The sequence below is a fragment of the Onychostoma macrolepis genome, chromosome 24 (genome assembly GCF_012432095.1).
Source record: "Onychostoma macrolepis isolate SWU-2019 chromosome 24, ASM1243209v1, whole genome shotgun sequence".
NCBI classification, from domain to species: domain Eukaryota; kingdom Metazoa; phylum Chordata; class Actinopteri; order Cypriniformes; family Cyprinidae; genus Onychostoma; species Onychostoma macrolepis.
Window position 1 is genome coordinate 4,893,999 of NC_081178.1, and position 14,688 is coordinate 4,908,686.

Below are 14,688 nucleotides of genomic sequence, written 5' to 3' on the forward strand. Positions count from 1 at the left end.
CACTGCTTTAAATTTTTCACAAAAATTTCCATTACACATTGTTCTTCTCTGAAGTCTTGGCTGTGCTCGGCATGATTTCAGCTGAGTCAATTGTGTTCATGTGTCCAATCGAGGGGGCCAACTATTCCTTGAACAGTCAGCATGGGAATATATCCCGTCAGTGCTGGATTTTGTTTCATTTCCTCAGAACTGACTGAAATGAAAAACTTGAAACCGCGCCAGTGTTGAGTTTTCACTGCATAACCCAAAATATCCTGCTGCTGTTATTCATTTACTGGGCCTGCATCGTATCTGTGCTGTTTTGCAAAACTTTAATGACTTTGAGAATAAAAACTTCTTTCAGAGCTGGTCATTTTATCAAATTTAAAGCTTATTTCCAGGCTAATTGTTCATGCTGTATAGTACTTAACTATATTAAAAGTTGTTCAATCAAAAATATTTTAATTTAAGCTTTATTCAAAACATTTGATCCTAGTATAAGCAGAGATTTTCTGATAGAGACCTAGTATAGGACTTAAACTATATATACAGATTGTTTCATACCTACATTTTTTTTTTTTGACCCAAGCTGAGAGGCCAGGGGTCTTGATACTGAGGATTCTGGGAGTTCGGGAGGAATGTGGCATGCAGTCCGCTGTGTGTGACAGGCTGCCGGAGGGAGAAAAGTGTGTGGTTCTTTTCAACAAGGACACGGCCGCCCAGTTACAGCCTACGCCTGGTGACATCGTCCACATCTACCCACCATGGTGAGAGTCCTGTTCCTTACCACTTTACCATAAAATAGCTGAAAGAGAGTTTGTTTATTATCTGTGATGTTAATAAACAGTTTATTGGCTACTGACCTAATACTGATTATCAGAGTAATTTAAAAACATTTATATATTTTTTAAATATTTTATATAATTAGTAGTGTTTGCTCATGCATTTGAACAAATGTTTAACCCTAACTAGTCAATTTTGCTTGTAATATGGGCATATATGATGCAAAATCATAAAGCAAATCATAAAATGGGTTTTATTGACCCAAAATACCCTAGCAGCCACTCAGAACACCTTAGCAACCACTTGCAGGTTTTGCATGGTGAAACATCTGGTTATCATATTTGATATGCAAATTTCTAAGGCCTCTAAAAAATTTAATTGGCAAAATTTAAAAGCTTAAACTTGTTGTACACAAACTACTACATTCCATCAGTTGATTGACTGATAGTTTTTTTTTTTTTATCATGTAGAAGACCTTTTAGTATAATTCTAATGTCCACCTGTTTCTGAGGGTCAAGTAAATGTAAAGAATAACTTGTATATTGCCATTATTATTTCAAGATGAACCCTTATTAGACCGAAGTAACTTAGTTTTACTTGATTATCCATACATTTCCATATAATTTTTTTAAATAAATGAGAATGTAAGTATCAAAAATGATACATCATGCTTTTAAGGAATGTTTCTTTGTCAATCATAATTGTATTGCATTACATTATATGTTCTGACGACCAATATTTATATGCATTTTATGTCATCAGTCTGCTATACGGTTATACAGATCTCATTGTTTAAAATGATACTTTTTGGCCATATAAATATCAGAAATTGTGCCAATTTGCATATTTTTGCTCAGTTTGGCCCATATATCATAATATATCAGCCATAAAGCCTGCTTTATCAAAGATGATACTCAACAAAAATGCATTTTTTGTCTAAAAATGTTATTTACATATCATTTCATGTTTATATTCTAGTAGGGATGTAACGGTGTGAAAATTTCTTATCACGATTATAGTGGCCAAAATTATCACGGTTATCAGTATTATCACGGTATTGTTAAAATGTGCTGGAGATGTTCAGAAAGTACCTACACATAAATCAATTCTCCAAGTTTTATATTTAAAAATCAACAAACAACAAATAAAATGACTTTGTTTGCTTAATCACTAAAACAATAACATGTTGATGTTCGGATTTTAAATGACAACTTGACTGACAATAGTTTATCTAATAGCATGTTCAAATATCTAATGTAAGTTTTCAAATAAAGCATTGAAAAAGTTTCATAAAAAGGTAAACCTCACATTTCAGCCTTTAAATAAAGAAAAGTGTTGTGTCAAAATTATAACTGATTAATAAATGATTATATGTATTTTATCTGTTCCATAAATAATTCTAGATAACTTATCTGTGTTGTTTAAATGTGCAGAATCCACATAAGCTTGTTTTTCATCAACTGGTCAAAATTTACAGCAGGGCAGGCAAATTCGGTCCGTTTTTGGCCAGCCAGAAACTGCACACAGGCTGAATGTAAATGTAAGTCTCTGCAAATCCACTCTAAGACAGCAGGTGGCGCTTTATATGGAAAAGCTGAATACAGCTGTTTCCCGTAAACTCCTTGGACAAAGTATTGCGATTAAGAACACTTCCTTTAGGTATTACATGCCATCGAATCGTTTCTGAAGACAGAACCTTCAGAGGTACATTCATATAATTCATTCATTCATTCATATATTCATTTGTATAATTCCCTTAGCACTCTTTTGAAACCTCCCAGCTTTTCCGCCCTATTTTCACTCAAAACGAAACTACTCTGCGTGCTGTGCGCACGTGAGACTGTTACTTAAAACTGTGCTTTATGCTGGACAGTATTTATTTATCCTGAGTTGTTCAAATCGCGGTAATCGAATACGGTTTTAATGATAATGAAAATATGAAACGGTAATACTAACTGTGGGGAATTTTATCATGATTTATCGTCAAACCGGTAATCGTTACATCCCTATATTCTAGTAACATTTTCTACCCTATGTGAATAACCAGTTTGTTTACATTTTTTATTTAATTTTTAATAATTCACAATATTTAAAGATTCCACATTTTTGGTGTGCAGAACTTAATTTCTCATTCCTTTTCTGACTCGCTTTTTTCTTCAATTTCATCATAATTTCATCAACTGGAGTCTCGATCACTCATGTTACACAGCATTGACGCACATCTCCCTATATCTTCTGCGGTAATTTGTGATGAATCACTGTTCGAGCTGTAAGCTTGAGGTTGGCAGGAACAGTCTTGCCGTGTGCAGCCGTGTGTTTTGCACAGAGCTGATAAGCGCGAGAGGCCTGCGGGGCTGAAGGTGAGAGGGACAGACGAGCCAGTCTCCAGCTGTGTGGGAGGACCACAGATCCACGGATCCATCCAAACTGGAGAGGCCAGGACTCGCCGGAAGCCAAGGTCCCTCCCCTCTCGCTCCCCCCCCCCGTATCGCCCCCATGTAGCGTAGCTCCCACGTCATTCCTCAGCTCCAGGGAATGGCCTGCATACCTCTTCCTGGCAGCTCTGAGCTCATTTCCAGCAAGCCGGGAAAAAACATTGCTGGATCCTTTTTCTTTCCTCGCCTTTTTTTTTTTTTCTTTTTTTTTTTTTTTGAGGAGCGTTAGGCAGCGGATCACAATAACTGTGACAGAGGCCAGAGGGCCGAATAGAAAACACATGCAGCACAGTGTGTTGCTGGCACAGTTTCTCCTCTTGTCTCATTTTCTCTCTTTCTTTCTCTCCCCCTGCGGAGTGTTTGCTTTAAGGGCAGGCATAGTTGACCCTGGAAAGTCCAAGAGTTCATTTTACCCTGGAAAGTCCACGGGATTGACTCCAGTTCGGCCCCCTTAGTTTGCAGCACAGAACATGGGCAGCAGATGATAACACTTTACATATCGTCAAATATATTTAAAAACGTGTGGGAAGTTGATAAATGCAGACGTGGAATTTTTTTGTGTCAAAATACATGAGGCGTTTTGAAAAGGTTTTTGTGATTTGCAGTCACTTATTTGGTTTTTGCAGTTCTTTGATCTAGTCATGCAGTGTGACACAGGGTTGGGCAAAATTCCAAAGTTAATAATTGACTTCCTTTGTTCTTCAGGTGGAATTTTAATTGGTTCAGCCACTCCCCACAGGAAGTTAAATTGGAATTAACGATTCAGATATTCTGATATTTAAATACAGTAAAAATTCTAGTTCAAATTATATTTCAAACCGCCTATAAGCCTAGAAAATCTTTTAAGTTTATAAACTTCTTTAAACTTGCAGACAAGGTTTTTCAAACTAATGCCAAACCTTTGTTTTGTAGTTAAAAATGACACTTAAACTTATTGAAGTTCACTTCAGATTTAAACTTTCAAATTTAATTCAAATTCAAGAACTGAAAAACTGGTGAACCATGAACGTTTCAAAATTTCCATGAACCACTAATTTGATCTTAGTGCAGATGTTTATGTCTTTTTTGTACATTGGTTCTTAACTTCTTTTACTTCAGGAAACTTCATTGGACATCCCATTGTAAAATTACTTTGGAGACGAAACAAAGTGCCAAAACTGTTTGCGTACAAAAGTAAAATATTTGTAATATACATTTATTAATGGTACCATGAACTGCATAGGCTAAACAGAAAAAATGAGAGCTTGGGTTTCTAAATATTCATCTTATCCTGTCTTTCTTGGTATCCATTAAGTTTGGTTTGTTTCTACCAAGTGATAGACATATTTGCACCAAAATGCTGTAGTTTGATCGGATGCGTTGCTGTTAACAACAATTCCCAAAAGATATGGGAATTATTTCTTCTCCAAGTCGTTAAACATGTTGTTTTAAAAATGTTGTTTTGCATTTATAGTCTCAGTTTATTATTTGTGAACCTCTGACTTAGATTTGCCATACATTAAAGTCTGGGTCAGAACCGCTGTGGATTATGTTCAGCGTACTTCCTGTATTGGAGTGTTTCTGATGACCAACTCCCTTGCACATAAACACACTGACACACACACACACACACACACTGTTCCCAGCTTCTTCACGGTTCAGCTATGAAGGAAATACCTGTCATCACTAGGTAGTGATTACACCTGTGCCGCACCCTCACCTGTTTGTGTCAGCTCTGACGTCAGCACACTCTTGTGTTTGTTCTCAGACTTCCTGTTCAGATCCACCGGAAATGCATTCTCACGTATATCATGATCGCGATGTGATTATGTGTGCACTGAGCTTAACAAATCTGTTAAGACTTCATTTCCTGTGCACCTGATCACTGAGACTTTGCTTTGTATTTTTATTTGTATACCATTTCTGATAAAAAGAGTATTTATTTTGCATGAACTTAATTATTTTCTTCTTAGTAGTAGTATGATCAGTATCTAATTTTTTGTCATTTATTTAAAAAATGGTTTATAATATTAAAATGTTTATTAAATGTATAATTATAGTTAAATATATGATTTGATAATTATTAAATTATATTAAATTATAATTATACGCTTTAATTTGAGAAATTGTAGAATTGTATTTAATGAATTACAATAAAAATATTTATTAATAATTTATCTACATCTTAGAGTAATAAAGTCATGAAAACTATTGTAAGTATGATGAGAAGTATGTGGAGACAAAAAATGTTAACATATACCAAAAATGTGTGTTGTGTGTGTAAGTATCTACACAAAACATTAAAAAAAAGATTTTATTTTCATTTATTTAAAAAGGCAAGGCAAGGCAAGGCAAGTTTATTTATATAGCACATTTCATACACAATGGTAATTCAAAGTGCTTTACATAAAAGGAAGTGAAATAGTCATTAAAAATAATAAGAAATTAAAAATAATAAAAATCACAACAATAAAAACAAAGTGATTTAAAAATTGATTTTAAAGAAATTTAAAACATTTAAGAATAGAAAGTGATTATACATAGTGCAATCAGTTCGGACGTAGCACAGTGCTCATTCAACAAATGCACAGCTAAACAGATGAGTTTTGAGTCTGGATTTAAAAGTGGCTAATGTTTTAGCACATCTGATCTCTTCTGAAAGCTGGTTCCAACTGCGGGCGGCATAATAGCTAAAAAATGAGATATTAAAGAAATAAATACAATTGGACAGGTAGTGAAGAAAAAATAGCCAATAAATGCCCAGCATATATGGGAATAACTTCAAGGTTTTTGGAAAAGCATACCATGAAGTTGGTTGAAATATTAGATGTTAAAATACAAGAAAGTTTTGATTAACTGTGATGCTTACATTAGTGTTAGTATTTCATAAATTTAATGACTTTATTATTCTAAAATGTAGATAAATTATGCAATCATTTTAAATTAAAATATAAATAATTGATTAATTATAATAGTAATTATAATGTTATTAGTTATTGTACACAGTAAAAATACTTTCTTGTTTCGAGACTTAATGGCCAACAAGAAAATTTGATTTATTTTATTTTTTTTGGACCTGTCACTGGATTGTCAAAGACTGGAAATTTCTGTCCTATTCTTCTTAGGTTGACAGCATGTTGAAAAAAAGCGTTTGTTTGCAGTAGGGCGGAGAGGACCTCCACCTCTCCTGTGTAAACTTGCCTTTGCTTGCTGCCCTGGAGCTGCGCGCTGTTGGCTGAAGTTCACTAGGTTCAGTGTGATTACTCGTCTCTGCTGGCACCTGTTCAATTCTCTCTCAGGGCAGGATGATTTGACTGCTGACGTACGTGCTACGTCTCATGACATGAGCTCTGCAGGCTCCGGCTTGTAGTGGAGTGGAGGCCTCCGTTTATTGAAGACATATTTGTTTGGAACAGATCTGTGACAAATTACCCTACACTCAGCGCAAAGATTGAAAAGGCTATTTGAAACCTACTTCTGAGACCCTGCGAATGGTACATTCTCATGCATCCATGACAGCGCTTTTAATGCATGTGCTTACCAACGTGCAGATGTTTTCTCAGAAATACATATGTCATTTGCAGGCTTTTGTCCCCATGTGCTTCATATCAGTAACTAGTTGTAAACACTTTCCTGTTCAAACTGACCACAGCTCCTTGTAGGGCTGCACGATTCATCAGAATAAAACTTGCAAAATGTTGCAAAATGGCTTAGTGCGATTTAATTAAATGAATGTATGCATTAGGTTGTTTAAAGTGAAGTGTGACACTGTTCTCCTCCGTCGGTTTTCAGTGTTTTCAGTAAATGCTGCTTCACATTAAATCAGTCTCTGCATCTGCTCTGAGTTTGAGTCTCTTTATCGTGCATTTGGGAACGCAATATGCCAGCTATCTTCTGATGCTTGTAATAAGAAGCACTTATCAACCAAAAAGAAGGGCTCACTGCAGTTTTCTGTCAACATAGAAGTTCAGTGGTTGAATGTTCTTGAAAATAAAGAATTTTATTTATTTATTATTATTTTTATGTATTTTATTTAGTAATAATACATTATTTTTATTATTTTAAATAAAATTTTATATATAAATGTATTTTATTATTTTATATAAAATTACATTATTATTTTTATTAATAAATTATTATTATTTTTCTTAAATAATTTATTATTATTTTACAGTAAAATATGACAATAGCAGTAATACATTTCTTATTTTGGTTTATTTAGTCATTATTATTATTAGTAATTAGTAATTGTTAGTAATTATTAGTTTTATTAGTAATAATAGTTATATTATTAATAATACATTATTTAAAACATAATGAAATAAAATATTTTCTTAGTAATAATAAATTATTTTTATTTTTAATGCATTATTATTAGTATTATTTCATTTTATGGTTGTAATGTAAAATAAATATTATTAAAGTATTATTTTTCTTAAATACATTTATTTATTCTTTGTATTTTATTTAGTAATGATAATAATGAATTATTTTTATTATTTGTTTATTATTGTCATTTAGTGAATGTAATGTAAAATAAATTAATGTTTTATTATTATAATTAGAAATAAAATTATTATTTTTCTTAAATACCCTATTTTTAATTTTACAGTGAATATTAAAATAGTAATATAGTCATTTCTTATTTTGGTTTATTTAGTAATTTTTGGATTTTTATTTTGTTTATTATTATTATTTTATAGCCATTTTTGCCCAATTGTGCAGTCCTACAAACAAGCACAGCAAACCTGGATTTTTTTTTACTCGCAATCACAGTTTTTATCAGAAAAATTTCAATTCAATTCACTTGTGCAGCTCTAGCCCCTTGCCAGGTAGGGTTAAACTAGCCTCATTTAGCTGTCGTCATAAAGTCTGGTCCACTTTGCAGCTATTTTACTTTTATTTATATTTATAAAAAAAAAAAAAAAAAAAAAAAATTGTGCTTCAGAAAGAGCCATGTTTGAATGCCACTCTGTATAAAATCATAACAAATTCACATCTTTCTTTTGGCAAACAACATCTAACACTTGTTTTGTGTGTTTGTTCTTGCTTGGTTACTAAGACACACCAAGGCAGACCATTATCACAAGAGCGCAGCTTGTTTCACAGTCGATCTGTTAGATGCCAAGTACAAAGTAATAGTGTCGACATGAGTTCAGTGTTTTGATGTAAACATGTATTCAGACTGCCTGTGAAATGGAAAGAGCATCTTTGTTGATCAGTCAGTCGCTAACAGTTGTTTTCCACCCAGAGAGGGATGGGCTTGAGCGTTCGTGTGTACCTGAGGATATTTTGAGACTCTTTTATGTGTGTGAGAAGTGTGGAGGTGGTTGTGCTCGGCGAGACCGCTGTCAATGTATCAACGTAGACAAAAATCAATACGGTTGAGTTTTATGAATGTTGCCAAGCTGTCATAAAAACCATCATATGATGTGGCATTTCCAAAAGATTTGATGTTTTCATGCTGTAACTGTTTTTCCAAAAACAACACATTATGACCAGCAGACCTCTGTTTGTCTCTCTAGGCAGAATCTAGTTGTGGAGGGTGAACGTTATCCCATAATTCTCAACACCCACTTCAGTCAGAAAGTCTGCGAAGAGACTAAGTCGGATAACCCAGGTGGTCCGAGAGCTGCGGTCGCTGTGGAGAAATGCAGACCTCCATCGTTAACCAGGAGTCTGTGGCAGTCAGGGACGAGCCAAGTGTCAACCGAGACATCCATTCCCTGTAAACAGGTTCGTCAGCTGTCCTCTCTCATGTGATCACGGGAAGGAAACGGAAATTCCCAGAAGAGTGCATGTCTATGTTAGATTTCAAATTCGGCCACACATAAAAATGTGTGAAAGTGCTGTTGGAATGGAGACAGCTGCTGTTTCCTGTGTGACACTCATGAGTGCAGATGATTTATGAGGGATGTTTTTAATGCATAAATATTTGCTTTAGTGTGAAAGCGAAGCCAAATTTTCCTGTTCGAAAAGACCCTGGCGTAACAAATTCTTTTGAAAAGATATTGAAGAATGAGGCTTTGCACTTCCCTCTCTTATTGTACTACTCAAAATAAGCAGTGCAGTTTTGTCCATACAGAGTCTGTGTTGGTTGTAAACACATAAAGTGTTAGCCACAGTTTTCAAAATACAGAGTAAGTATCATCTGCTACTCTGAGATCTTTTTGAGATCTCTTATCAAAAATGTGAGCATACCAACACAATACTTACTCCACCTAAAAATGAGTATTTTGTCATCATTTACTCACCCTTATGTCATTCCAAAACTGGAACACGAAAGAAGATATTTTAAGATTTTTTTTTTTTCCTTTTTAGAATAGAAATCATTGGGCTCCAATGTTGTTTGTTTCCCAACATTTTTCAATTTATTTTATAAACATTTTCATGTTTTGGTGGAGTATCCCTTTAAATGTGTATTATCATATTGTCATTAACAGATACACTGTCACCAATTCTGCATTTCTATGATAAATACAGTAAAAACAGTAATATTGAGAAATATTGCAATTTAAAACAGCAGCTTTCTATTTTAATATATTTTAAAATGTAATTTATTCTCGTCATTGCTCCAATCTTCAGTGTCACATGATCCTTCAGAAACCATTCTAATATGCTGATTTGCTGCTCAAGAAACATGTATTATCAATGTTGAAAACAGTTGTGTTACTTAATATTTTTGTGGAAACCTTGATTTGTGTGCTCCGATGAATAGAAAGTTCAAACGAACAGCATTTATTTGGGTAATACTTTAATTTAAGGTGTCCTTGTTACACGTTACATGCACTTACTATTATAATAACAATAAATTATGCATAATTACATGCAAGTAACCCGGAGCCAAACCCTAATCCTAACCCTAACCATATTTTAAGTACATGTAGTTAATCAACATTACTCAGTACTTTAATGCATAATTACACTGTAACAAGGGCACCTTAAAATAAAGTGTAACCTTTATTTAAAATCTTTTGTAAAATCATACATGTCTTTACTGTCACTTTTGATCAATTTAATGCATCCTTGCTGAATAAAAGTATTAATTTCGAACGGTAGTGTAGATGTGTGTTTACAGGGATTTGCAGGTGACATGGGTAGCACTGACTGTCGTTGCCTTAAAGGGATAGTTCACCCAAAAATTAAAATTCTGTCATTAATTACTCACCCTCACGTTGTTTCAAACCCGTAAGACCTTCATTGTCAGAACGCAAATTAAGATATTTTTGGTGAAATCTGACAGCTTTCTGAACCAGCAGAAACAGCAGCACAACTACCACGTTCAAGGCCCAGAAACGTAGTAAGGACATCGTTAAAATAGTCCATGTGGCATCAGTGGTTCAACCTTAATTTTATGAAGCTGCAAGAATATTATTATGCGCAAAGAAAAAAAAAAACGACTTTATTCAACAGTGTCAGACTCAACAGTACAACTGATGCCACATGCACTATTTTATTGATATCCTTACTACATTTATGGGCCTTGAATGTGGTAGTTGTGTTGCTGTCTATGCAGGGTCAGAGAGCTCTCGGATTTCATCAAAAAAAATCTTAATTTGTATTCCAAAGATGAACGAAAGTCTTATGGGTTTGGAACAACATGAGGGTGAGTAATTAATGACAGAATTTTAATTTTTGGGTGAACTATACCTTTAAGAAATTTGTGGTGCCATTCTGTGCCGATATTACGTTGAAGTCATAAAAACAACTTCTACTGGTGTGTTTTGGGAAAAAATAATAATGTTTCCATTTTTCCATCTTCAGGTCAGTGAGTTGAACAGAAGCGGAGTTCGGAAGTCTCTGCTGGACGCAGTGGAGGATTGTGGGTCGTCGTGCTCTCAGAGCGGTCCTGTTGAGGTGGTCGTTCAGAGGGTCTACTGCGTACCCATCACCCAGTCCCTACACAGAGCTTCTCTCCAGCACAGAGCGCTTGACAAACCTCCAACGGAATCAGCGCACATCGGCAGGTACTGGACCTCTGTTGCATTTCTCTGGTTTAGATAACAGAGAAAAATGAAAATGTATAAAGGTATAAATTTTAAAATAAAAATAAAAAAAACACTGTTTTGGTCAAAGGCATATAAAACAGCATGAATATATTTATGTTCAAAAGTTTGGGGATGGTAAGATTTTTTTAAAATGTGTTTCAAAGTAGTCTTTTATACTCGGCAAATCTGCATTTGTTTGATCAAAAACACAGAAAGAGTGACATTGTGGAGTATTATTTAATTTAAAATGTTTTTAATATATTTTAAAATGCAATTTATTTCTCACATGCAAAGCTGAATTTTCAGCATCATTACTCCAGTCTTCAGTGTCTCATGATCCTTCAGAAATCATTCTGATTTGCTGCTCAAGAAACATTTCTTATTATTGTCAGTGTTAAACAGTAGTGATGCTTCATATTTTTGTGGAAATTGTGTTAAAGTTCAAAACAGCATTTTGTTTGAAAAACAATAGAAGTAGAAACTTTACTAACATTATAAATGTCTTAACCCTCACTTCTGATCAATGCATCCTTGCTGAATTAAAGTATTTAAAAAAACTTTTGAATAGTAGTGCGTATATGCACGCAGAATATTATGGAATTTACTGTTAGATTTTTAGTCAAAAAGCAAAAACAGAAAGCCCGTTTTTTAACAATGCATAGTTTCAAAGCAGCTCTACAGAAAATATTTTCATTTTTGCAGTATTTTTGCTGTTATTTTTTGCATTTCTAATCTGCGATTACAAAAAAGTAGATATATAACCGTTCCCAGCTCTATGTAAATAAATACAACGTGCAGTTTATCAGCGACTCTCCTTATCCAGTAACCAGCCAAACCAGTTTAACAAAACCAGATACCAGTTAGATCTCAAAACCTTTGCTCTAATTTGCTCGTAATAAAATATATGTGAATTGATTGGGAATGTGCTTGAGGACATAATTAAATGCAGTAATAGGCATGACAGGTCCAAATCACATAGAATAAACATCAGTAGATCTAGAATCTGCTGTTTCAATCTGAGACGACACGTGGTCATCTTTGTACGTGTTATACGAGCTTGTGTGTTTGTTCTGCGGTATAATTAGGCCATTGTCTGTTCTGAACTCCACTGTTAAAGCTCCAAGAGGTCAGTCTCCTCATGGAGTGATAAATGGTGAGAGAGAGCAGCTTTACTCCATATTCTGTCAATGACTAACCAAACAACCCCTCCCAGTACACAGAGTCCTCTCTCTTTCTCTTTCTATCTCTCTATCTTTCTCTGCCTCACACAACTCTCTCGGCCATATGGTAAAACTCTACAAACATCTCTAATTGAGTCCAGTGATGTCAGTGATCCATAGCCACACGCTTCTCAGAAAAAAGAAAATAAAGGACAGAAAGTGAGAGTGAGAATGTGCCTTGCAAGAAAAATTTTTTTTTGGAATATGGCACTAAATCAAGAGCAGAAATTATATCTGAATAAAACGTGAGTGTTTTTTTAGCATGTTACTATGTAGTTGCTAAGGTGCTACTCGTTACTTACTGTGCTGTTGATAGGTGATTACTTGATGGCCCAAATTGAAAGAGTTCACTACAGTTTCTGTGATACTCTGTTGTCTTCAGTCTTTTTGGTCTATTCTGTTATCTACCAGGTGAAATTAGTTGTTTCCTATTTGAATTATTTTTAAATTGAACCCACTGATTTAAATATAAATGCTGCGTCACTATAACAGAGGGAAGGTGTAAGGATTAGTTGAGAACAGTCATCTTTTTCTGCAACAAATGGCCATGTTGGCATTCATTGACCATTGAGAATATCAAGCAGGTTCAGCTGTGCTTTCATAAATCAAATTCATTATATTCCTGCTTGATTTCAAAGTGACACGTAGTGGGTGTGCGATATTGACACAAAATGATATCTCAGTATTTTTGGGGGATTTTTTTTTTTTTTGTTGATAACAATGAACAATATTTTGCTGAGTGTGTTTTTATGCTGGTATTTTGGTTTAAGCCTGTCATGATATGGCACTAATACCGCCAGACAAGTGCATGTCTTAATTAGTGATTCATTGAATCACAAATGATTTGTTCAAAATGACTGCAAGTCAGTGGGCGGGATTACAGCAAGTGCACTATCTATAGATCTATTTAGGTGTTTGCAAGGTTTTTTTTGGGCGGGGCCTATCTGGTGGCAAAAAATGACAGTTTTATAGTTGCAGTCTATGGAAGCCATGGAATAAAAGAATAAAAAAGGTAATTTTAAGTTTATATTTCAAAATTCTGACTTTTTTCTCACAATTCCGAGATTATATCTCACGGTTCTGATAAGAAAAATCAACTCGTCATTGTCTCTTTTCCTCTCTGCTGAGAGTTTATATCCCATACTTCTGGGTTTTTGACGAACTCGCAATTGTTGAGTTAAATCAAGTTATAAAGTCCGAACTAAGAGATATAAACTTGCATCTGTGAGAAAAAAAATCAGAATTGCGAGATAAAATAGGTAAATGTTACATAGGTTTAAATAGTATTTCATGCTGTAAATGTAGGGCTAATACAATACGTCTTGTGAATATTATGTAAACATATTGTTTAAACCAAATTTTTGCTTTAAAAGTAGGGTAATCAGCAGGTTTCATCCATAGTCTGTCCACATCTGTATTTAGTTTCAAATGGCGTCTTTGACGACAGTATTCTATAAAAATGATTTGCATTCTGATCAGGGCTTGAAAGCGGAAAAAAAAAAGTCAATCGGTTCACTCCGAGCAGAATCGATATTTTAACGTTTCTGTTCCTGCGTTCCTCTGTATTATTACCGTTCCGAAACTGGTTCGAGTAGACAAAATAACGGTTAATAACGTTATTTATTTAAATTGTCTTTGCCTATAATAATAATAATAATAATAAAGTACAGTGTTTTCTTTACACAAAAAGGAAGAGATGTTATCTTAATCCGCTGCGCTTAGTCACAGCCAGCATCATCTTTTCTAGATTTGCCTAAATGTAGGCTACTAAACAAAAGAAAAAATTCTATTAATGCTTTAAAGGCATTCAAGTATTTTTTAAAGATATTTAAAAATGTTTGCTGCATTGTTAAAAAAATCGCTACTTGTATACAATTGCGTTTGGAGGAAAATTTCGTTCGTTTCCGGTTTTCATTTTCGTTCCTTGAACTGGTTCAGAGCCCTGATTCTGATTTTGACATCCAAAGGCACAATACATTTTTAATCTTATTCCATGGATTCTACTCATTACCCTCCACTTGTTATCAGTTTTTTTCTGCCACCACATTAATGCATGCACAGCTGCAAGTGACGTAACTGTAACTTCTACTCCAAATCTGTCTATATTAATGTTGCTCTGAGACACACAACAGTTCTACTCCGGCTTTGTGTGGAAATATATTTGTTGGCGAAACAAAAAAAGAGAAAAAAAGAGTATATTGTGTCTAAAATGACAAATTCACAATTCACGATCACTCTCACATGCTGATATTCGGGAAAACGGCATTCTTGCTTGTTGAGCTATCACTAAATTATATGATATCT

The 14,688-nt window shown here is 34.3% G+C and overlaps 1 protein-coding gene across 3 annotated transcripts in view; it reads left to right on the plus strand.

Moving 5' to 3' along the window:
- Positions 1–14,688, plus strand: part of spidr (scaffold protein involved in DNA repair) — a 66,970-nt gene that overhangs the window by 24,839 nt on the left and 27,443 nt on the right. For all 3 annotated transcript variants that reach the window (XM_058764848.1, XM_058764849.1, XM_058764850.1), the window contains 3 exons: positions 569–746; positions 8,702–8,912; positions 10,941–11,143. In XM_058764848.1, coding sequence (XP_058620831.1) covers positions 569–746; positions 8,702–8,912; positions 10,941–11,143 — 592 coding nt within the window. The remainder of the gene's footprint in view (positions 1–568; positions 747–8,701; positions 8,913–10,940; positions 11,144–14,688) is intronic.